The sequence below is a fragment of the Trachemys scripta genome, chromosome 2 (assembly GCF_013100865.1).
Source record: "Trachemys scripta elegans isolate TJP31775 chromosome 2, CAS_Tse_1.0, whole genome shotgun sequence".
NCBI classification, from domain to species: domain Eukaryota; kingdom Metazoa; phylum Chordata; order Testudines; family Emydidae; genus Trachemys; species Trachemys scripta.
In genome coordinates this window covers 107673102-107698587 of record NC_048299.1, presented here as the reverse complement: position 1 = coordinate 107698587, position 25486 = coordinate 107673102, and the positions used below count along the sequence as shown (strand labels likewise).

The 25486-nt window shown below is 36.6% G+C and overlaps 1 protein-coding gene across 6 annotated transcripts in view; it reads left to right on the top strand.

Annotated features, from left to right (window-relative positions):
- The window catches only part of PTPN3 (protein tyrosine phosphatase non-receptor type 3), a 279790-nt gene extending 261101 nt beyond the window's left edge, over nt 1–18689 (top strand). For all 6 annotated transcript variants that reach the window (XM_034761382.1, XM_034761381.1, XM_034761380.1 and 3 more), the window contains 4 exons: nt 1576–1704; nt 5562–5707; nt 8107–8242; nt 13272–18689. In XM_034761382.1, the coding sequence (XP_034617273.1) occupies nt 1576–1704; nt 5562–5707; nt 8107–8242; nt 13272–13349 (489 nt within the window). In that variant the 3' untranslated portion in view covers nt 13350–18689. The remainder of the gene's footprint in view (nt 1–1575; nt 1705–5561; nt 5708–8106; nt 8243–13271) is intronic.
- Nucleotides 18690–25486: the final 6797 nt, after the last annotated feature.

Below are 25486 nucleotides of genomic sequence, written 5' to 3'. Positions count from 1 at the left end.
TAGTATAAAGGCATTGGCTTTGGTCAAAATAATAATACATTCCCCTACCTCTGCCCTGAGTAAAGCAAGTCGGGTGTATTTGAGAGGCTGAACATTTCCTTAAAAACGTGTTTGACACAACATCTAACTCACTAGTATTCTTTCAGCCCCATAATTTTGCACCATGTAGTATTTGGGCACAGACTTTAGCCTTGAGAACTCTAAGATTGCCCCCATGGACGCGAGTGAAATGCAGCACTGCTTGTATAGAACTTAGGGCTTTCTTCTTTATCTCCTCTATAGTCTGTCCCATTGGCCATTATATGTAAAACAAACACCCAAATGGGGGTAAAATCTGGACTATTCAATCATCCATTTATGCAACCTTGGTCTATGGCTGAAGACAAATACTATAGTTTTCTGATAGTCTAAATACATGTTGTTTATCTCCACCCCCCCCCATCCCCACCCTCTGGAAAAGGATAATATGACTAAAAGTAAATACCTTGATATTTGTCATTCAATTGAAAAATCAGCATCCTCTTTGAAAACTCCAGTGTAAATCACACATTAAACATACTTGTTCCAGCGTACTCCTGGCAAAAGCCTTTTCAGCTCATTAAAATCAGCTGCAGTGCTTTTGTTCTCCAAAACAAAGAAACTGTTATCCTAGTTCACTAATGTAGTTTCTCTTCCTCTTGCCAATCCCCACTGTAATCCCGCTAATTTATACTGCCCACCCAACCTTAATGCCTCCTAAAACTTGCAAAACTATATGCAAAGGTCAAAATGACGCATTATTAAAGTTTAAAAAAAATCTCCTTGTAATTAGTTATTTTGACCCCTGGATATATATTCGTAAATTTATGGGGGAACAACACTGAGGTTTGACATTTTGATCCAGTCTTCAAGGCCAGTCTCCATTTTTGTATCCGTGTACACCCATGATTTGTAATATTAAATTGATATTGTTTCAAAATATTGTTGTTCACTTGAAAAAAAATTACTATATGTTCCTGTGAGATTTCAAAAAAAGAAAATAGCACTTAAAAATACCTGTTAGCTCCGACCACGTTTTTGCAAAACAAGAATTTCATTGACCCAACAAAAACTTGGGTTGTATTTTTACAGAAACTCTGTTACTATCCCATGATCAGCAAAAATTTGATTGCTCAGTGGTCGTGGGGGGTTTTAAATCTCAGAAAGCAGGCATTGAGGATTAAAGATGTTCAATAATGCCATTAGATGTGATGGGTCTAATTCTCCACCCGCTTGTACACTGTAGTCATTCATTGACACCTGTGTAAAGTGAATGTGAGGATCACAACTTTGGCATTCAGTATGCACTTTGCACGGGTGTAAATGACTACACAAGGCCGTGGAGAATCAGGCCCAACATGTCAAGCTGTTCTCAGGTGCAGATGCACACATTCCACAAAACAAACCAGAACAGTTATAAATAACATTACTGAGCTCTCTGAATGTTGATGTAGGAAGAGATAGTTGGGTCACATAGATGCCCTGTTCAAATGAGAAAATGAGAAAAAATATATTAATTGTAAGCTCATGGCTTGTACTTTCTTTTTTTCTTTGCAGACCAAATGTCATCAGTATTGGCCTGATCCACCAGATATAATGGAGTATGGCAACTTTCGTGTCAAATGTCAATCTGAAGATTGTACTATTGCCTATGTTTTTAGAGAAATGGTGATTACAAATATTGAGGTGAGTGCTTTTCTGTAGTGTGGCCTTTAGCTTTTGGGGGTAGGGGGGTTGTTTTGTTTTGGTTTTGCTGTAGTGAGAAATATACCTAAGTACTGTCAACTTCTATATATATTACAGGTATTACATGAACCAGTGCATTTTGATTTAATTTTCTTTAGGGATGCCCCAAAACCATGCAATTCTGAAGATCCTTCTAGTGAGTTACTTTAATAATAAAAAAGGACTAAAAAAGTAACTAATTATAAGGCCTTATTCTATTATTATGTTATTTTTATTTATACAGTATTATACTCATTCATGCTGCTTTAGAGCCCCCGACTCTAAACAAATATTTAGGGCTAAAATATAGATTTTTTTTTTCTTCATAATATTTTTGCTCATTCAAAAGCAGAGGCTGGGACAATTTTTCAATGCCACACACCCATAGGGCAATTAGCAGAAAAAGGTGAATCCTTCTAATGTAGTTTTAAGGGAGCTTACAGAATCCTGTGAATCTTCTGCCATTAGTTTTGTTAAACTGAAAAGGCAGCTTCATAGAGTGCACAGTTGGAACACTTGCAATTTATGCAAGGTTTTTGTACCCTTCGGCTGCTGCTATTTTGTTGTAATGAAAGGAGAGAAAAGAGAGGAAGAGTCAAATGTATGAAACACTTTTACAGACGTATTTGTACTGCAAAGTTCCTATTCGGATCACATCCAAGCTTCTTGAAAGTCTGAGTTTGTTTATACAGAGGGGCTTGGTTCCTGTCCTCCTCTAATTTTAAGCTGCCCTACATTTTTCTCTCTGACATCTTTACATCCTCTCTCAAAGTTCTAACCACAAAATATCTATTATCTTCTGAAATGGGGAAGCATTTATGTCATTGTAAAATATTCCATAGGAATCTACCACATACTGACCAGTTTTTAAATTAAAGTATCAGAAATCATACCTTGAAAGTTAAAATAAAAAAATCTTAAATCTCTAGCCCCTCAAGCTACATATCTGACAACTTCTCCCCAAAGTAACTACACTACTCCAATTGCGTTGCAGAGCGTAGAATTTACTGTGTTCCTCCTGACCCCTCCTTATTGCTTTGAAAAAGTGTTGGAGGCACAGGCACACACCATATTTGCTTCTCTGTGTGAGTAGTTTGCTGTTTTCCTGCCTTCGTGTGCGCACATTCACATAGCTCAGTTACCTCTGACTACCAGTGGTATGTATTGCACCCATGTAAACTTTTTGAAAAACCCAAAGCCAGATAAGTAATACAAGCAATTTGTGAGAGTATAAATGGAGTAACAGGCTACTGCAACCAAAGTAGTGGTATTGGGCATACAGGGATGAAATTTATTCTACGATAAGATAGGAAAATAGATTAAGCATAGTAGAATTTGGACTTATTGATAGGAAGGGAGACATGTAAATGTGGGCATTCTGAAAAGTGAATATTTATTGTGATAACGCATTAAAAATTTGAATCAAAATCTTAGGAGAGCACATCAGAAAAAGTCACAACTTTTTGAAAAGGAGAATGAAAAAGGGTAATGAAGATATTGAAGTTTGAGGAACACTGGGATATTTAACAAAGGAGCACATTGGTCCTTAGGAAAGAATAGAGCAAAATACAGAAAACTGTAGATGCTTGCAACAACAGAAGTAGTCTTGATGGACTAGTGTGCTCTTATTCTAGAGAGTTCTTATGTAATGTGCTTGCTCATTGTACTTGATGTCTGTGAGCTATTAAAAATGCAGCTCCTAGCACATTCAAGCCTTCATTTGTCATGAGTAATACATTCATTATTTAAATCTAAAAAACCGCTCAAAGTGCTATTGAATTTTGTGTAGCGGTCCCCAGGTGCCTCAATAATGTGTCCCTTCAGCACTCACACATATGACTCAGCCTGGAATCTTTAATGAACACCTAAGATCACACCACAGACTCCCTGGCTTGTTTTAGAATGAGTCAAAGTTTCATCTAGCCTGAGTGCTATGATTCAAATGCACTCTAGCTTCTCCAGTTAATGAGAACAAAGCTGTTCTATCCATAATATATGTAATCACTGTTCCACCTCATCTCTTTGAGACACTGATGGTGAACTGAACAATTCGAGGAACTGAGGTGGTTGTAGCCACACAGTCCTTCTATAATTTCAGCTCATAATGTTTGATACCATGAAAAGATGCTTGTGTAACCCCGTCAGAAAAAACGTGGTGAACTTAAAATGTGACCTGAGTATGAACTCATGCAGTGATATCCGGAGTGTGAGGGCAATGTGAATGAATGAGAGCAGCATTCTTCTCATTTGAGTGTTAATGTTGAGCTTAATGATGAACATTGAAATGTCAGCATAGTTAACTATTTCACTGTTACTAAAAATATGGACGAAAGAGGGTTGACCATATTATGAAGATTTTTATGGTCTTCGTGAGTGGCATTTCATTTTGTCATGGTGATATATTAGAGCTTGGGGGAATATCACCGCTCATTTTTTCCAGTCTAACCACTGGAAAACAGTCTAGTTTAAAAAGTTAAATGTAATATGGACCAAAGCCATGCTATAAAACTAGTGTTTTTCAAATTATGCCCCATGCATATGTTGACAGCTGTTTGTATGCAAATAAAGCAGAATGAGTCAGTCACTGGAACGCATTTGCATGTGAAAATAATTGTGTTAAGAGGAGTGCTTTTGTATGATGAGAATCAACAGGAAGTTAAGAAACTGAAGTAGTTTCTAGTACATGACTTCCCTTAGGTATAATTAAATGAAAAAGAGCCCTTTGTACAATAGAATTTCTAATTCTATTGTACAATTACATTTTCTATTGAACTAATTACATTTTCATCATACAGAATGAAGTGCTTCCACAGGCAGTATAAATATAATTCATTAATCATTTCTTTAACATATCCATATATACTATACATAACCTGTCCTGTTAACAGGAATCATAGTTAGCAAATATGCCCATGTATGCTTATGTTCTGACCAAATCTACAAATAGACATACATTATTTAACATTTCTCCTGTGTGTCAATGTATAAGATGTATGATGACTATGAAGGGGAAAACAGATTTAGAACTGGTCACCAGTCATATTACCTTGTATTGTAATCCTACTAAATCTCTCAAGGTCACAAGGCTTGCACTGGGTCAGTATTTGGAGGGAAAACCTAGCGTGCTGCAGGTAGTGATAATTTTGCAGGTGGCACTGTTCCATCAGTGTCGGTACTAAACCAACATTCAGTGTGGTGTTAGCAGATGCTACTGCAGATACCGTCTTTTGGATGAAATGTAAGCAAAGGTCTATACTACTTAATCATTAAAGATTCTATGGCACTTTTTGCATGACGGAGGAGTGTTTAACCCCCCGCGTCCAGACCAAATTTCAAATCTGGTAATTGTATTCTGCCTATAAATTTCTTCTGCAATTTTAGCAGGTATTTCCTCCTTTCTAATCTAAACTATTGTGTAATATTGCTGTACATAGCTGTTGCCATGTGTTACTTCAGAGATGGCTGCATTTCTTTGCTGGAATTACTGTTCCCAAAGTATTAATGGTAAAGCATTTTGAAATCTTTTGGGCTGAAAGGAGCTATATATAGTAAATATGCTCTTATTAAACACCTACATTTATTTTTAAACTTTGTTCTCCAAGAATCACTTATTTTATTGTTTTTTAATAAGAAAATATTCTGTTCGAAAATCTTGCAGTCTGTTGTACAGGATATGGAGTCTTGTGCTGCCTAGGTAAGTTTATTATGAAACAAATTGCATTTATCCAATGAACTTTAGTAAAGTGACTACAATACTGAGTGAGATATGGTGACTACAATACTGAGTGAGATATGATGACACTACAATTGCATTTCAGACAGAGGAAGAGCACACTATCACCCATCTCCAGTATGTTGCTTGGCCTGATCATGGTGTTCCTGATGACTCCAGGGACTTTTTGGAGTTTGTCACCTGTATGAGGCCAAAGAGAGTGGAGAATGAACCGGTCCTTGTTCATTGCAGGTACTTGAAATAAAAGTTCTGTTACATTGGATGGAGTCCTAGAGATTTAGTATTCCATCTGTCCTGTAGAAAGGAAGTGTCATTTTATACATTATTCAATAGTATGCACCCTACAGGGCAGCAAATTCCTTGAGATAAATGTGAAATTGTAAGGCTATAAACCTATTAGTCAGTGAGCAGTTATCCAATGGAGATGAAAGTTACGGTATTGTATGTAAGGGGTTGGGTTTCTTTACTAGCCCATTGTCTCCTTTATGATTAATCTTTCTGGTTACATTGTTCGATTATATGACCATCCGACACCAATAACTGTTGTTTAATGTAATAAGCAACTTAATGCTTTTTAATAGGGCTGTCGATTAATCACAGTTAACTCAAAAAACTAATCGCGATTAATCGTAGTTTTGATCGCACTGTTAAACAATAGAATACCAATTGAAATTTATTAAATATTTTTGGATATTTTTCTATATTTTCAAGTATATTGATTTTAATTACAACACAGAATACGAAGTGTACAGTACTCACTTTTTATTAGTATTTTCGATTACAAATATTTGCTCTGTAAAAATGATAAACAAAAGAAATAGTAGTTTTCAGTTCACCTCATACAAGTACCGTAGTGCGATCTCTTTGTTGTGAAAGTGCAACTTACAATATAGATATTTTTTGTTACATAACTGCACTCAAAAAAGAAACAATGTAAACTTTAAAGCCTACAAATCCACTCAGGCCTACTTCTTGTTCAGCCAATCACTAAGACAAAAAAGTTAGTTTACATTTATGGGAGATAATGCTGCCCACTTTTATTTACAATGTCACCTGAAAGTGAGAACAGGCATTTGCATGGTACTTTTGTAGCTGGCATTGCAAGGTATTTACATGCCAGATATGCTAACCATTTGTATGCCCCTTCATGCTTCAGCCACCATTCCAGAGGATATGCTTCCATGCTGATGACATTTGTTGGGAAAAAAACATTTTTGTTAAACTTGTGACTGAACTCCTTGGGGGCAGAATTGTATGTCTCCTGCTCTGTTTTACCCGCATTCTGCACATATTTCATGTTATAGCCATCTTGTATGATGATCTAGCACACGTTCGTTTTAAGAACACTTTCACTGCAGATTTGACAAAACACAAGAAACGTACCAATGTGAAACTTCTATAGAGAGCCACAGCACTCGACCCAAGGTTCAAAAATCTGAAGTACCATCCAAAATCTGAGAGGGACAAGGTATGGAGCATTCTTTCAGAAGTCTTAAAAGAGCAACACTGTGATACAGAAACTACAGAAGCCGAAACACCAAAAAAGAAAACCTTCTGCTGGTGGCATCTGACTTACGATGATGAAAATATGAAAAGTTTGAAAAATTATGAAAATGAACATGCGTTGGATCGTTATCGAGCAGAACCCATCATCCATGCATCCATGTTCTCTGGAATGGTGGTTGAAGCATGAAGGGACATATGAATATTTAGGGCATCTGGAACGTAAATATCTTGTGACACGGACAACAACAATGCCATGCAAACGCCTATTCTCATTTTCAGGTGACATTGTAAACAAGCCAGCAGCATTATTTCCTGGAAATGTAAACAGACTTGTTTGTCTGAGCAATTGGCTGAACAAGAAGTAGGACTGAGTGGACTTGTAGGCTCTAAAATTTTACATTGTTTTATTTTTGAATGCAGTTATTTTTGTACATAATTCTGCATCTGTAAGTTCAACTTTCATGATACGATACTTGTATTGGGTGAATTGAAAAATACTATTTCTTTTGTTTTTTACAGTGCAAATATATGTAATCAAAAATAAATATAAAGTGAGCACTGTACATTTTGTAGTCTGTGTTGTAACTGAAATCAACATATTTGAACAAGTAGAAAGCATCCAAAAATATTTAAATAAATGGTATACCATTATTAACAATACAATTAATCATGATTAATTTTTAATCGCTTGACAGCCGTACTTTTTAATAGTTATATAATGAATTTAACCTCAAAATCCTTTTTGTGTACCCCTAAACAAACAATCCATCAGTTCTTCTTTTCACTTTTCAGTCTTAAGGTTGATTTTAAATAAAATCTAAAAAAACAATATATCATTTTTTAAAATCATAACAATTTTAAAGTCATTTACTTAAACTTATGGTTTTATTTTTTCTAGGATTTTCTTTTTATTTATGTAAAAATGCTGCTTTCTTGCAGTTGCATAAAGAAAATGTTGCTTATGTTGTCCTAAAAATATACACTGTGTTCTATTCTTACTTTTAAACTGTGTTGCTTTTATTCCCAAAGGTATGTAGAGTGTTTTAATGTTAGTCTGTGATATGTATTCAGTGCATGGCAAAAGCCTATTAATTTTATGGGGGGGATTCTGTTACATTTTGTAGTGCTGGAATAGGCCGCACTGGTGTATTGGTCACTATGGAAACAGCCATGTGCTTAATTGAAAGAAACCAACCTGTTTATCCCCTGGATATTGTACGAAAAATGCGAGACCAGCGAGCTATGATGGTGCAAACATCAGTAAGTTAAGAAGAGGGAGTCCCTTATGCATTGTGCATGCTCTTTGTTTCATTATTAACATAGAGAAACATGGGTTCTTCATATAAAGTTGATTTAGTTGTTTGCATGATTTTCAATTATTTTTATATTGCATTAGCTCAAAACATAAATTAACCTTATCAGAAAGGACAGTCCTGCTTGTGAGTTGTGTACTACAATTATTTGTAAATGTTTAAACTTATTTCTTGTCTTGCCTTTTAAAGACGCATCCATTTTTGTAACTAGCAAGTAGTAAACTAGAATGAACTTTGAGTCAGATTTGTATATATCTCTTATACAGATATTATATACAAACATTTAAAATACAATTTAGTTTGTAAATTTCATCCTTAATAGAGAACCTTTCATAAACTAAAAAGAAAAGGAAGATTTTCAAGTGTGGTTTAACAGGAAAAGTGACTATGTGGTGGGTGTCTGCCACGCATCAGGTGAAGACACTCTATGCCAACGGGAGAGAGCTCTCCCATCAGCATAATAAAACCACTTCCACGAGAGGCAGTAGCTATGTCGGCGGGAGAAGTTCTGTCCACACTGGCGCTTATGCCGGAGTAATCTATGTAACTCTGGGTTGTTTATTCACACCCCTGAGCGACATAACTTACGCCAATGTAACCTGTAGTGTAGACATAGCCTAAGTCTTGTCTTTACGGAGAAATCAGATGGGACAGCAGAGGTTTTAAAAAAAAAAAAACTCACCACCATTCCAGAATCAAGGGCAGGAATCAGAAGGAGGCCTAGGTTGGGGGGAGAGGGGAAAGAGTAAGCAGCAGAGAGTTTTGAAAATCAAGAAGCAGTTTTGAATGGGCTTTAGAAATGAATAGGTTGCCATTGAAAATATTAGGAGTGGAGGAGCATAGGTCACACTTTCTTGAACAAGGGAGTAGATTAATTATTGGTGACAAGATCTGGATGTCAGGTGGAATGAGAACAATGTGCTTGTTTCCAAGGCAGTAAGTGTCTTGAACTAAAGTGGAGTAAAGGGATTTAAAATGTGACAGTTGAATTTGGCACTTTGTATCTATTGAAACTTCAGAAGGAATGACATAGAAAATGCCTCACAGTTCTCATTCAAGCAAAGGAAAGAGGAAGCTAACTGAGGAAAAGATGTAAACTCTACTTAGTAATGAGTTAATTACCTTAAGAGCAAGCTGTGTGATTCACCAGAGTAATTATTCTATTGGATCCAAAAAACTGTGTTAAAAGAATGTTAAGATTACAAAAGCAAGCCTTCAAAAATTAGGAATTGCCAGGATTAAGTTTCCCTTTGCAACTTTAATCCTGCTCCTTTGGGCATATTCATTATGATAGTCTTTAATTACATGATTACATACTAGTTTTTTACATGGGATACCTGCCTCATGCAGTGAACATTTACTTTTATCCTTCTCATTCCTTGCGTGGTCCCAGGCCTTACTAATGGCACACCACTCAAGCGCTGCTCTGAATACAAAATTATTAATTTCCTTATGTGCATTTTTGTGGCACTCATCTGAGTGTTTCAGAAGCAGTAATGTATTTATTTTCACAACACCTTTGTGAGATTAGATGCTGATATTAATCCTATTTGACAGATCGGGAACTAAAGCACAAAGAGATGAAAAGCCAGAATTATTGTGTTCATTAATTTTAAGTACCTGTTTAAAAAAAAAAGTCACAAGTGCTTTCTCTCTCCTGAGGATTAAATAAAAGTTTTATTTGTCCTTTCCTGAGGTAGGAAGGACATGCCCAAAACATTTCAAGTCAGTAAATCAGGTTTCCCAAATTCGGTCTTCAGCCTGGAGCCCTTCAAGGTCTAGCCCCAGTGCAAAAAATTTGGGGCAAGATATGTAAAAGGATCTAGGTGTGTAACTGCCACTTTAGGTGCCTGGATCCCAGAATCAGGCCCCATTGGGGATCAAACAACCCCCACTCAGTTGCTGCTAAACCCTATAGGTGCCTGAAATTGCTGGTGCCTAAAGTTTTGCAGTTAAAGTTCCTTAAGTCTATATGTCCCTACCTCTGTGCATGCACGCTGCAGCACATCCAGACATCAAAGCTACAGAGAGATGCACGAATCAGGGGAAGGCAGGAGTTCTTCCACCTACGCCTGCAGGGCCCAACCTAGTAAGCGTACCTTAAAGGTTGCCTGCCGAATGGGGCACCCATAGGCAATCTCACACAAAAGGAGACAGTTGGGGGGAGAGGAGGAGGAGGAGGATCTCTGTTGTAACTTTTAGCCCAATGGCTAAAATACTTACCTGGGATGTGGGAGACCCTGGTTCAAGTCCCCCCTCTACCTGAGGGAGACAAAGGATTTGAACTGGTATCTGCCACCTCCCAAGTGAATATCTCAACAATTGGGCTCCAGGATATTTTATTGTCTTCTTCAATCTCTCTGGTTGAAGCTGTTCTACTGTGATAATTTAAAAAGTCATTGGGATGGGGGCGGGGAGCGAGAGAGAACAAGCATGAGAATGACTCTGCTGTCTGGTGGTTAGAGCACTCACCTTGGAGTTTGGGAGACTCAAGATCCAGTTTCCCTGCTCCAATGACTTTAACTGTATCCACGGTGGAATGGTTTAAAGAGGAGAAACTGAGGGAGCCCCACATCAGAATATTTTCAAAGCACTTTGAATTTGTATAGCACTCTGTGTTCAAAGCAGATATGTTCAAGTAGATAGTGAAGCAAAAGAGAATTACAGTTTGGCTACAGCAGACTGGTCACAAAAAGAGGGTACGTATAGGTGAAAATATTCAGAAATGAGTAGCTTTCTTGAGATAATGATTATTTAATTGATTGCTTTAAGACTTTAGGGAGAGATTTAGCAAGTAGGATTGTTAGGCTGCTTCATAACAGGGAATTGTTAGCGGGATGACAGGCGAGTGGATTTTCTCTAGTCCTCCTCTACTATATAACCCCTAAAGAAGAAAAAGTTATGCTGACTCAGCCTATTAAAAACTTGAGGTTGCATAATGATAAACGTAGAAGGGGTAGCAATACATTAAAAAAGATGAAGAAGTCTTAAAATCAGGTTTGACAATGACTGCTATACCTACATTCACAATTTTTTTTAAAAAGCTAACCGTGGGAGTGTTTCAGTGGAGGACATGAGAACGCCGTTGAGTGAGCAATCAGAATGCAAGCAATGGCAATTAGAATGGCAAGGAAAACAAGTAGTCACTGTCTGCATCATAGGAATCAGTGATGAACATCCAATCTTATTTCTAAATAAGTTGCTTACACAGTGGAGTTAACAGAAGTAATAAATCAGGGAGTTAAATATCACGGTTGACTTGTGCAGTCAGCGGTGAAATATGCAAATGACTAACAATGAAGGAAAAGTCAAAGTAATTAACAAATATAAACAGAACAACAAACATCACAGTCACAAGAACAAATTGATATTTGAGATGTGAGTAGTTGAGTAGAGAGTTGGGGGGAGGGGTTGACATGAAAATTGAACTGCAAAAAGTTAACTTACATCCCCAAGATTTCCTGTAAATTTTAGCCAATTTAGTAAAGTGCAGGAAAAAAATTACTCATCAGGTAATGCACAGTGATAACATATTGAAAACTGAGGCCTAAATGCAACTTCAGGACCTTCGCTCCTCAGGCTGGATGGGGCTGGGAGCAATGCTAAACCTTGAAGCTTTTTTTGGCGGGGGGAGGGATTAATATAAGCTACTGCCAAACACCCCATTGCAATCAACATGAGAATGTATGGCAGATGGCTAAAAAAGATTGTGAATGTGGTTCAAAATGAAGGAGTTAATGCATACTCACACTTCTGGAACCTAAAATCCTCTGGGCATATTATACTTGAGTTGCTGGGGAGCATTCATATTTTGGATACTTGAAGCCCCTTCTGAGAAAGCAAAAATATGTGTAACTTGGTCTCACTTTCTAGTGCTGCTATAGATCTCTCTTGAATTTTTATTGTGATCCCATATTCTCAGGCTTTTATATTAGCCATAAATATTTGCTTCAGGCTAAGTATGTTTTGAAACTTATATGGCTCCAATTGTCAACAACATTCCCAGTTCAGAAAACGACTCAAATATTTTTAATGAATGTCTGGTACAGAGAACAAGGTTATGGAAAAAATAGAAATTTGTTTAATGGTCTACTTCTTAGATGCTCTTTAAGAGGAAAAATACTCTAATCTCATTTGTAAAGTACTTACATTATAAAAATATTCCAAAGTGCTGTAAGATTATAAATGAGCTCAAAATGTCAGGGGTGATGAGGTAAAACGAGGGTGACTGTCATAGTTCAGAGTTCTCTCCCAAAAGTTTGTACCCTGCCTGTACAAAACTGAACTAAATCAATTTCAACTTGTGCAGCAGTGTTGATGTAGTTTGGAAAATAAAATCCTTTGTTTAAGCATTTTAAATGAGACATGAAGTACAGCACCGCCTTCCATTTGTTAAATTACGAGACTGTTTAATGCATTTCCCTTATTGTAGTTTGCATGCTTTGAGGACTCAAGTAATGTGTATATTAAAGGGATGGATAAATTGCTATCTTTTAAATGATCAATTAACATCAGTACAAATTACACCATAGATAAAATATATGAAAGAAAGTAATTGAAACAAATTAGCTTCTATTTAAGTAGCCATGTGGACTAAGGAATCAGATGCATAAATTTAGACTTTCCTTCTGGTTAAACCTTGCCTCTTGGATGTTTGTACATTGCACCCATTAAAGTTACCAGGAGACTCATGCTTGCATCTGAGGTCAAAATTTGCATGATACAACATTTGGCATTTACTGGAGTGTAAATTCTGCACATATCTCCACTGAGTGGGGCTGTAATATTTTTATTTTTTCTGTCTGTCTTTGTATCTGTCCACTTCTCCTGCCCATGTTTTAGTGCAACAGGTGGCAATAAAGCTGAAGGTAGTTTACAGTGTTTAGTTAGTATTCATTACTACACTATAATCAATAGCTTGTAAATGATGTGACTGACCATTAATAGTTTTACTCATTCTTTTTTTCATTACACAGAGTCAGTACAAGTTCGTGTGTGAAGCTATTCTTCGTGTTTACAAAGAAGGATTAGTTCGACCACTGGATTCCAGTTAGTACAGCTGTGAAAGGATTAATTTCATCTTCTAAAAACACCGGTTGTCATAAAGCCAGGGTCTCATTTCTGTAGGTGACTAGAGAAGTCATCAAAAGCCCATGGGAAGTCAGATGAGCACATTTGAGCTGTGGCACTTTAAATTTCCATAGACAATTACTAAGTCATGTACAGTATATAGAAGACATGTGTATATATATATATGTGAGCAGTTGTGCATAATATGCATTATATACTTACTGAAAAGAAATAATCAAGGAAACTTTAGTACATAACCTGCATCTTTTACTGCTGTAAAAACAAGTTTTCCTCTAGAATTTACTTTAACCCTGGTGTTTACCATTCTAAAATACAAAAGGAAAACCAGCAGTATTAATAAAAAAGTGCCCCAGTTAATGAGGTATTGAGTGTCTTCATCTCCTACTGAAGTCCATGGGAGTTGAATGCTAAACACCTTGCAAGATTGGGACCAAAATATTGATATACAAAGTAGAGTTGGTCATATTATTTGGTTCCTGGAGGTTTGTCAAACATTTTACATAAATAGAATGCCAAGGGCTAAACCCTAAACGTGTCCATTAAGAGCCGGAGTAATTAAAGAATTAACTCCCATCAACCTGATTGCAAATATGCCGGTTATACTAATAAACTTTTGATAAATCAAACATAGCATACCTGACCCCCAAACTAATGCTGCTTTGCAGGTTTTATTGAGATCTTCCACAGCTTGAATTTTCCATTTTCTTGACCTTTCAATAGTTTACCTATTTCCTGTAGCCTCTTCCGTTCTACTCCTTTGCACCCTAATATGGTACTTACTTAATTTCACTATGTTTTCTTGTGGTTTTTCTCTTTATAGACTGAAAACATTTAAACTAAAAGTTAGTCTCATTTATCTTTGTTTCCCAGTGTATTTATTAGTTCTCACATACAGGAGTGGACTAATATTGCACACCAACTGCTATATGGCTTACTATACATGCAAACTGGCCCAATCCAGTGTCGGAAAAAATGTACTACTGAACCTATTAAACATGTTGCTGCTAACTCAAGATGTAAAACTTGCAAGGACACAGAGGCTACTAGTGTTCAGATGATAAAACATTGACTTCATTGCCATTCAATAGAAATCTTATTCTAATTCAGTGGAATGCAGTAGTGTGAGGTGCCTCTTTCATGCTTCTTTCCTTTGTATAAATGAAATTAAGTTCATATGAAGACTTCTACGTAAAGAGAGAGAATTTATGCATTGCTAAATAATTCACCCTAAGGTACAATGGTCTCAGTTTCATTTCAAAGGGGAGAATTGGACTTTCTGAACAATATAACCACAATTGTATGACATTAATTTATTCTGAATACGCTTTTTGATTGTCCTAGATAATTCTGCATTTGTGAATAGTATGTTAATTTTTTTAAAAAAATGTTCTATGAGATTGTATATAATTCTGTTATTTAAACATTCGTTCTAAATAAGGAAAGTTGTCTAAAATTTATATTGGACATATAAGCCAGAGGTTTGTGTGTGTAAAAAAAAAACCAAAAACAATCTAATTTTCTCCTAATTTATATATATATACACACACACACACACACATGCTTTTTAGAACTATAATTTGTATTATGAGTGCTGTCATTTGTATTTGACAACAGATTATTTTATAGAAACTACTACACCTGGAGATGCTGCAATCTTTAATGACATCCAAGAGACTTTTTTTCAGAAGAAGATGGTTTGAAAGCAGGTGTAGTTCATTCTAGATCACTCACCCTTCTGGTGTGCAGATTGGTCCCTTCTTGGAAATTACATCATCAGTCGTAGTTGGTGGGGGAGAGTTTTTTGGTACTTTTCTTTAGTCAAGACGTTCATACTAGTCAGAACAAATGGGTTATATGGCAGCCTAACTAATGTGTATCAGTTGAAGAGTGAGTCGTTTTTCATATTCTTTCAAATATGCTATTCAAGATTTATCTTGAATTGGTGCTTGTCATATATTGAACCACTATTATCTGGTGGATTGGGCATGGACTAGAATTCAAGAGAGTGGTTCTAGCCCAGATTCTGATACTATTTTGCTTTGACTGTGGCAAGTCGTTTAACCTCTCTGTGCCTCGGTTACCCCATATATAAAATGGGGCTGCTCGTGCTTATTACCTTTGTAAAGCGTTTTGGAAAAAACACATGAAAAAGTACTATATATGTGCAAATTATCTGTTGTTGTTATCCTTATAATACAAAACTTTTAGGTGTTAAAAATTGTTGCTGCTGCTAGACTGGAAATTTGGCAACTGCAGAAGGCTCAAAGCACTAAAGGAGCCATATCTCCCATCTGATTCACTGTCAGGAGGTTTCCTTTTATTATATCTTTAGTCCCCTTTGCATCCAATCAGCACTTTCAGAAGTAGCACTGCCTCCTCCCCCACTCCCACCCTCCAGGTCCTTGAGAAGAAGTGCTGCTTACAGTTCATCTTACGGGCAATTGATAGTGTGACTGGAGCCCAAAAAAGAAGTGGAGCAAAGAGTCTAAGAGAACAGCATGAGAACATTTACAGACTCCCTCGTGGTATACATTTGATTCCTTAAAATATTTTATTATTTTTAACCTACTTGTGTTCCAGGAGGTTAATGTATTTTTGCCACTAGTCATGCTCCTCTTTATTGTGTCAACCATATGATGTACTTACCAAAATGCAATAAGTTTCTTCCAGTACATAACTCCAGTATCTTCCAGCAGTGCTGTACAGCTTTGCCTTATACGTTAATGTCCATGTAATGTTAAGAATGTAGTCAGATTTTGCTATATAAAGCTTTTCCTATTTGGTCTGGATATCTCTAGAGAAAAGAATGGATTTTTATTTTGAATTTCTTCAATTAATACTTGGATTCTCAGAGAACATATAAGGCACTGATACCTGCTGTAGCATTAACTTGAAATAGCCATTTAAAAAAGGCAATTTGATAATATCTGTAATTAGTCTATACTTTTTAAGATCAAAAGAGCAAATCTTAATTTGAAAATTGACCAGTCTACTACTATTTCACAGTCTCGCTGGGTTTTGCACATGTACAGTAAGCCTTTTTTTTTTTCTTTTTTTTCTTTAAGTGCACAACATGGGCCTTCGGGGAATGAATGCCTTCCTTTTATCGAATAATGTGTGGTGATTTTGCACTGGATTATAAACCTTAAAATTTGATCTTGCAACAGAAGCATAATAAATGAAAAGTCTTTTCAACTCTGATGTTTTTGTCACAATTGAATAAATTTTAGCAAGATGTGTGGGTAATTATATATGCATATAATAGTTACTTGATTAGTAGTATGAGTTAGGCTCATACTCACTAAAATACTTATCTGCCAGGGTGGAGTAGACAAGTAAAAGGAGATGCTATGAAGTCAAGAGTCCATATAAACCAACACAAGCATGCTTACCTCATTTTTTCTTGTTAGTATGCAGTCAATTAATTAAAATAGTATAGTACTCAAAATTCATAGCTTGGAAAAAATAGGCCTTATGTATTCTTGTCCACTGGAAAAAGTACTAATATTTATTCTTCTGAAGTAAGAAAGGTAAACTTTAAACCAAAGTAGCTTTATATTTGCTACTAAAACAAACCAAAATGCCTGTTACAAGTGTCTCCAGAATTTTGTCAAAGGAGCACTACAGAGCCTTGCATGTGATGTTCCATAGCTGTAGTAAGAGTGGCAGATTTTACAAATAAAAATGGTGCCATAAACCCAAGTATGCCTTTAGTATATTATGTCTAATCCAGTTAAAATACAACCAAAAAGAAAAGCTAGCTAAGATTACATACTTGTTGTATAGTACTAGTTACGGAGACCATAAATATACCATATTGCACTTGTGGGATTGTGCCAAAATATCCCCACAAATTCTTCAATTTTGTTTGCAGTAGCCTTGCCATTAGAGCTTTGTACTCAATTATGTGTAATTAAAATGTACCTTAATTGTTCAGCAATATATTTGATCGTACATCTCATTTCTCTTACCATGCATCTAATTTTTTGCTTTCTATGAAAAATATTCAGTACATTGTTTTGAAAGAACAGAAGCGCTGAAACAGTACTGAACGGTGTGTTTGTTTTATTCCAAATGTAATAATTTAATAATTAACCAACAAGAAAAAAATGGTATTCCTAGTAGGTGGTGTCCTTATGTGCCAAAATGAAAATTTTAAAATAAAACAGGTGTCCAATAACTAAAAACCCTGCTTTAAAGGCCTGCTGGGTTCACACTTGATCAACTTAAAAATAATCAGAATAGTGCAACTAAAATATTAATATGATCCTCCTCAAACTTTCTTAACGATGGTGTTATTCTGAAATGTCCTTAAAGAAAGCATTTAGAGGTAAATTGATTTTATTCATTCACATAAAGACTTTCTAGAAATAATGTGCAATAGGAAATGTTTATATTTCCATTGTTAACCCTACAATTATTCTAATTGTTTAAAAGCTTGTAATAATTGAAACTATATAGAAGCTAAAGTTGTTTCATGAAACACTTTTGTTCAAAAGGAATTGAAAGCCAAGTGAATCATTAATTCATTATTTAAAACGTAATGTTTTGATTAAATGTGTTCTCTTGCATGTAGGATCTGACACTGATAGTGTTAAACCATCTCAGGTGACTCTGTTCTAACAATAGCATTATATCAATGGACTAAGCATGATAATTTTATGTTATATGATTGGTTTCAACATTCAATATATTTTTTTCCAATCGTGCAGTTGCACGGTACAGTAGACGTCCGTATAAGAACGGTTATACTAGATCAGACCAATGGTCCAGCTATCCCAGAATCCTGTCTTCTGACAGCCAGATGCTTCATAAGGAGTGAACAGAATGGGGCAATTATTGAATGATCCATCCAATTTCATTCAGTCCCAGATTCTAGCAGTCAGAGGATTAGGGACACCCAGAGCATGCAATCTCTGAATATCTTGGCTAATAGCCATTGAACTTCATGAACTTCTTTTTTGAACCCAGCTATTCTTTTGGCCTTCATAACATCCCCTGGCAACAAATTCCACAGATTAACTGTGACTTGTGGGAAGAAGTACCTCCTTATGTTTGTTTTAAACCTGCAGCCTGTTAGTTTCATTGGGGGACCCCTGGTTCCTGTGTTATGTGAAGGGGTAAATAACATTTCCTTATTTACTTTCTCCACACCAGTCATGATTTCATAAACCGCTATCATAGCCCTCCCCATTAGTTGTCTCTTTTCTAAGATGAACAGTCTGTCTTTTTAATCTCTTCTCATATGGAAGTTGTTCCACCCCCCTAATCATTTTTCTTGCATTTCTCTGTACTTTTTTCCAATTCTGTGTATCTTTTTTTAGATGGGGTGACCAGAACTGCACACATTATTCAAGATGTTGGCGTACAATGGATTTATGTAGTGGCATTATGATATTTTCTCTCTTACTATCTATCACTTTCCTATTGGTTCCTAACAGCTTTTTTGACTGCTGCTGAACATTGAACAGATGTTTTCAGAGAACTGTCCATGACAACTCCAAGATCTCGTTCTGAATGGTAACAGCTAATTTAGAACCCTGATTTTTTTATGTACAATTGGGATTATTTTCTCCAATGTGCATTACTTTGCAGTTATCAGCATTGAATTTTGTCTGCCATTTTCTTGCCCAGTCACCCAGTTTTGTGAGATCCCTTTGTAACTCTTCGCAGTCAGCTTTGGACTTAGACTATCTTGAGTAATTTAGTCTTGTCTGCAAAGTTTGTCACCTCATTGTTTACCCCCCCCCTTTCCAGATTATTTATAAATATGTTGAACAGCACAGGTCCCAGTACAGATCCTTTTGGGACCCCTCTATTCATCTCTCCAATGTGAAAATTGGCCATTTATTCTTAACGTTTGTTGCCTGTCTTTTAATCAGTTACTGGTCCATGAGAGGACCTTCCCTCCAATCCTATGGTGTTGGACTTTGTCAAAGGCTTTCTGAAAATCCAGTACACTATATCAACTGGATCACGCTTGTTCACATGCTTGCTGACCCCCTCAAAGAATTCTAATAGGTTGGTGAGGCATGATTTCCCTTTACAAAAGCTGTGTTGACTCTTCCACAGCATAGCACGTTCATCTATGTGTCTGATAATTCTGTTCTTTACTGCAGTGTCAACCAATTTGCCTGGTACTGAAGTTAGGCTTACTGGCCTGTAATGGCCAGAATCGCTTCTGGAGCCTTTTTTAAAAATCGGTGTTACATTAGCTATCTGCCCTGATACTGCAGTTAGTAATTCTGCAATTTCACATCCGAGTTCTTTCAGAACTCTTGGTTGAATTCCATCTTGTCCTCTTGAGTTACTCCTGTTTCATTTGTTAATTTGTTCCAAAACCACCTCTATTGACACCTCAATCTGGGACAGTTCCTCAGATTTGTCTCCTAAAAAGAATGGCTCAAGTGTGGGAATCTCCCTAACATCCTCTGCAGTCAAAACTGATGCAAAAAATTAATTTAGATTTTCTGCAATGGCCTTGTCTTCCTTGAGTGCTCCTTTAGCTCTTTGATCGTCTGATGGCCCCACTCATTGTTTGGCAGGTTTCTTACTTCTGATGTACTTTAAAAATGTACAATACATTATATCCAGAATCAATGGGATTTGCCATATTTCAGAGTTGTGAATTTTTTGCAATAAAATCTTCAGTTGATTGTGCAGTACACTGATGTGCTTTTAAGTTTTTCCTTACTGGAAATACTAGTTCAAGAAGTGCAAGGCAAGTATATATTATAATTATGCTTCATCCATTTTGCATAGCTGAACTTTCTGTAGCTAAGTAGCTTCTAAGCACGGATACTTTGTAGCTAAGTAATTTCTAGCTTCTAAGCACAGATTTTTTTAACTGAACAAACTTTCCTTAAATATTAAGAACACTTTGAACTCAAACTGCACGTGTGAACTGCTCTGTACTAAGATCAAGAAAAGGGGAGGGAGGGATCGGTAGAGTAGGAATTCAGTGAATTCCAGAAAATGGTAGCCATTAGTACTGCATCTTTCATTTATAATATAGTAAAGGCTCCACTAAATATTTCCAAAGAGATACACAGTAAACTGTACTTTAACGATGGCCTGCAAAAAAAAAAAAAAAATTCAACTTGTGCCCTTTTGTGTTTGCCTGGTTTTGCTTAAGACTTTTTGGAGGGGTCTCCGATTATATTTTTTACTTGCTGTTTCAGCTGAACTGAAGGAATGAAGGTTTTGAATCTTCCTTTATCCAAAATACTAATTAAATAGTTAAATAGGTGTTAACATAAGCAGCAAGAGTTTGACTAAAATTCCTTTTCATTTTTCGGTTGCTCAGCTTTCACTGTCTTTATTCTTGTGATGTGAGCATTTCAGTAGTTCTCCAGTCATCATTGGTTCTGTCCACACTACAGACATTTTTTAAAGTTTCCCATTGTTGCTAAAGCCAATTCAGCTTTACCAGTGTTAGAAGCATTAGTACCCCTTGTACAGACAAATTAACAGTTGCCATCTTTGTTTTGAACACCAGATTGTTTATATTTGCTGCAAGTAGAGTTAGATGGTGCTTATGTCTGCCTACATTAGAACTCTTAGCATTTGCTTTAGTTCTGCTGGTATCAGCAAAGTGGGAATTATTTGAAAAGGCAGGGGAGAATTCTTTTTAGGGCAGTCAAGACCTGAATTTCTAACTTAATAAATGAGCAGAACAAATTCTTTAAAAAGAAAAGTCTTAATTAAAACATGATAAAAAAGTGAAAAAAGACACTAATCCCATTTTTTTTATTTTCCTTTAAAATGTTTTTATATGTGTTATTTCTGTAGGAGTGGACAGAGACCAATTTTCCTACTTAATAGAAAATCCTGTTCATCATGTTTTTTCCTGTTGAAGTTGACCTATGAAGGATATAGTAAAGTGAACTTGTGCCCTTTGTGGCTTAATGGTTTGTAAAAAAGGCCTAAAGTTGTATTTCTTCACACACCAAAAAAGGTTGATGGTTGTTTTCCGCTTATTTTTACATTATGAATTTATTGGAAAAGTCCATGGTGACTGAAGAACTTGTAAAGTTATGACATCATAAATGTTGAGAACTTGAAAAGGGAAGGGATTGTTAGCCAAACAGCTGCCTACCACATCATACCAATGAACATTTTGGGGAAAGGATGCCTTTCCTAAATAATCAATCTACATCCTTTTAATTTAGGTGAGATCACTCACAGCACACTTGCTGTCTGACCTTCAAGAAGTCCTCTTGAAAAGAACTGATTTGACATCCCTGATATTACTAATATTGTTGGGGAGGTGGGAGCAGCTCACTCTTTCAGGTCTTCAAGTGAACAAACATTATTCATTTAAAAGCCTTTGTAGATCACCTTCAAGTTTTACACAGAGAAATTAGGTACCATTCTATCCAAGAGGAGGAAAACTGACCAAATCCTGTCTAGGAAAGAAAGTTCAAAATACCTGAGTGTCAGCTTAGGTAATTTTTAGTTTTCCTCTAGTAAGTGATAGTTTGGCAAAGTAGCCTTTTTGACTCTCGTTATCAATCAGTGCCCACCCTTCTGAATCAAGGCTTCATTTACCTAAATGATGGTCTGTTGTTAAATTTGTTCTTTTCCTAATTTCCAATAGAAATTGAATTACTGTCATGAGGATGATGAGGAAGGGAGTTAGTATACACACTCAAATGTAAATATCAAATCCAGGTTTCACAAAATAAATTGCAAACATTAATGCATGTATTCCAGATTTCTGTAGTAACCATAATTTATCTATCTGTTTCTGCACTTTGTCCCTGTAACATTGAGAGAGAGAGAGAGAGACAAGAAAAATGGAGCAGATGATTTTACCAAAGCTTTAAGATGTAATAAGTATACATTGTAATAAATGTGTTGTTAAAAGTTGGCCTTTGTTTTGTTTGACATGTCCTGTTCTTTCTATTACTGGAATAAAATATGAGAGACTTGGGGAAGCCAGGAATTTGACAAGCAACTTGAAAAGTTTCCATTATTTCAGTGACTAAATTTATATTTTTATATATGTTCAGGTAGAGTTTTTATCTGAGATGTAGACAAAGCATGTAAAATAGTACATGTTTAATGAATCTGGCTATTTTTTGTTAATGGTTGTGTCTGTGCCACTGAGTAATGTCTTCTTTTGAGATCTTAGTTGCCAGTGCATAAAAGGAGTAAAAGATTTGATGTGTTAGAGGGTGGGGGGAGGGACGGAGGGAGGAGGAAGGGAGATAATTCTGTATCCTTAACTGTGCTTGTCTTTTAAATCATTAAAATGTAAATTGATGTTAATATTTCAAAGTTTAATTTATTGTTCAGAAATGTAGACACACTTCTTCCTGAAATGAATGTAACATTTTTCTTTTTTATTTTTATAGGAATAAAATATTGGTTAATGTTTTCAGTATAATTTCCTTGGGTTATTGGAACTGGTCTGAACACAATATTATGACCACCACTTATGTTATTGGTTAAAGGCTATTGGTGAAATAAAGCATTTTTGATTATCTTTTTGTAGTCACTTTATTCAAGAAAAAAATCTTGAGGAGTACTATCAAAGCATAGGTGACTAACTTTTTTATCTGATAAACCCTAATGAAAATTGAATATGATTGCAGCCAGAATGCATGTGTTAGTATAAAAACATCTAAAGCTCCTCAACATGCCCTGCAAATGGGCCTCAGTTCTTTTCAGAAGGGTTGAAACCCACTGAATTCTCATCTCCATGCCTATGTAACCTCCCTAGTAACAATGTCAACATCATAGTTTTGTGACACTGATATGTCCACTAGAAATAGGACTAAATATACCAATGTACTCCTCATACCCCACCAAATTGTCAGTCACTAATTCCCAGTCTATATTAGGAAATTAGGTTAATAGGCACTGAGCTTCTAATATCGCGGGGGGGGAGGGGGGGGGCTCTGCCCAGGCCCTGCCCCCACTCCGGCCCTTCCCCCAATGCCCCCACCCCACCCTGCTTCTTCCTACTCTTGCCCCATCTCTTCCCACCCAATTCCTCCCCCGAGCATGCTGCACTCTCACTCCTCTTCCTAGTGCCTCCTATCGCCATGAAATAGCTGATCTGTGGCAGGAGGGAGGGGAGGGGAAGGCACTGATCTGTGGGGCCATAGGTGGATAGGAGGCGCTGGGGGAAAGGGAAAGGTTCTGATATGGGGACTGAGCACCCACCATTTTTTTTCCTGTGGATGCTCTGGAGCACCCATGAAGTTGACACCTATGATTAGGTTGATATAATTACATCACTATGGGCTGTGAAAAATCCACACTCCTGAACAACACCGTTAAACCAACCTAACTCCAGATGTAGACAGAGTTAGGTCGACAGAATTCTGTTGACCTAGCTACCTCCTCTCGGGGAGGTGGAGTATCTAAACCAGCGGGAGGGTAGTATTTTCACTGGAGCACTGCAGCAGTTTTAAGAGTAGACAAGCCCTAACAATCTTGGATATATTTGAACAAGTGACTTTGGTGTCCCTTTTTGGCCCTAAACAAATACTTTGAGCTTATGTAGTCTTTTCCAATGCTCTATTAAAACTGCATAATGAATTGCTAAAATCTGTGAAGACAAAACAGTTTGTCCTTTCCACATAACTCCTGGGGTCATTAATAGTTAATACACATGGAACTGATAAACCATAACATTTGTTCAAAATTAATTTAGATATAAATGTGCATTCCCCTTTGAGTTTCATAGATAAAAAAATATGCTGCTTTCTGGACCACATATAGGATGACCAGATGTCCCGATTTTATAGGGACAGTCCTGGTTTTTGGGTCTTTTTCTTATATAGGATCCTATTACCCCCCAACCCTGTCCCGATTTTTCACACTTGCTGTCTGGTCACCCTAACCACACATATTCCAAAAACCTGTGTGTTATGGCTTTAAAGTAGGCCAACCTTTTATGCATGGCAATCAGTCTGGATAGAAACTACGAATTCTCCCTAGGGTGCGAAGACTTGGTTCCATGCATAGCATTGCAATCAGCTTTACATGCATAATTTACATTTCTTTGAAGGTTCCAGTTGTAATATGCATTTTCTCAGATGCTAGACTGATTGTATAAGTTAAGTTCTTTTGCACAGGGTCATCAAGACTATGAAATGCTTATCTGCTTCTAAGTTTCTTATTAGTTTCTAAGAACTGGTGCTATAACCACATCTATTCTCTGATCGGAATTTCTCAGAAATGACTTCTTTGCAGCATGACGTCTGACCTTTTATTAGAGAAGACATACTCATTGCTGTTTAATATATAGGATTCTCTATAGCATCCATCACCCTAATGTCTATAGTCAATTTCCACCTTGAATGAAGATATAAGATTTCATTCTGATCCCAAATTACTTCCAATCAGCCTTACTTAGATTCACGCTTTGCACTGTTTCCAGTGATTCAGTATCAGTTAGAAAAGTAGCACATACAGTTGCTTTGCTTGCCTTCTCAATACTAACATTAGAGAGTCGTGTCACAGCAATTTGCTCCTATGTTTCACACCCTTGTTAACTAACTAGCTCACTGTGCTAGTTGAGACCAAAGATCAGGCAAGATTTTCACCTAGACAGCATTACATCCTCATTATAAACAGCTGATCCATATCCAGTGAGTAAAGATAATAAGGCATTGTAACTGCGTGTCTGTGGATAGAAAATATCCTAAGGATTAGGCTGACTTTCCAAATTATGGTAGTTTGGGGCTGGACAAAGCCTATCTGCTTCATTGAACTATTATAGAACCAGACTCTGCCTAGACCTTGTGCAGGGACCACAGTTATGGAAGGGAGTTTGTGTGATGATCTGAGGAATCTCTCTGTACAATTTACAAATTCTGGTTGATGTTATGAAGTTATTAGGGAATGCCTCTGTGACTGTGGAAACTACCATTTGACCAGCCCTCTAGCACACACCCACCAGGCCAGGGACAATGGAGAGTCTTAAAACATGAGGACTGCTCAGCATTGAATAATGGGTATGCTAAGGCATTGGAAAACCAGTTCAACCAAGTATCAATGCAGAGGCCTAGTGAAGTGGAGAGAGTGGAAAAATTCCAAACAGGATAGAGGCCAAAGTGACAAAACAGCAGGGGTTTAGGAAGGA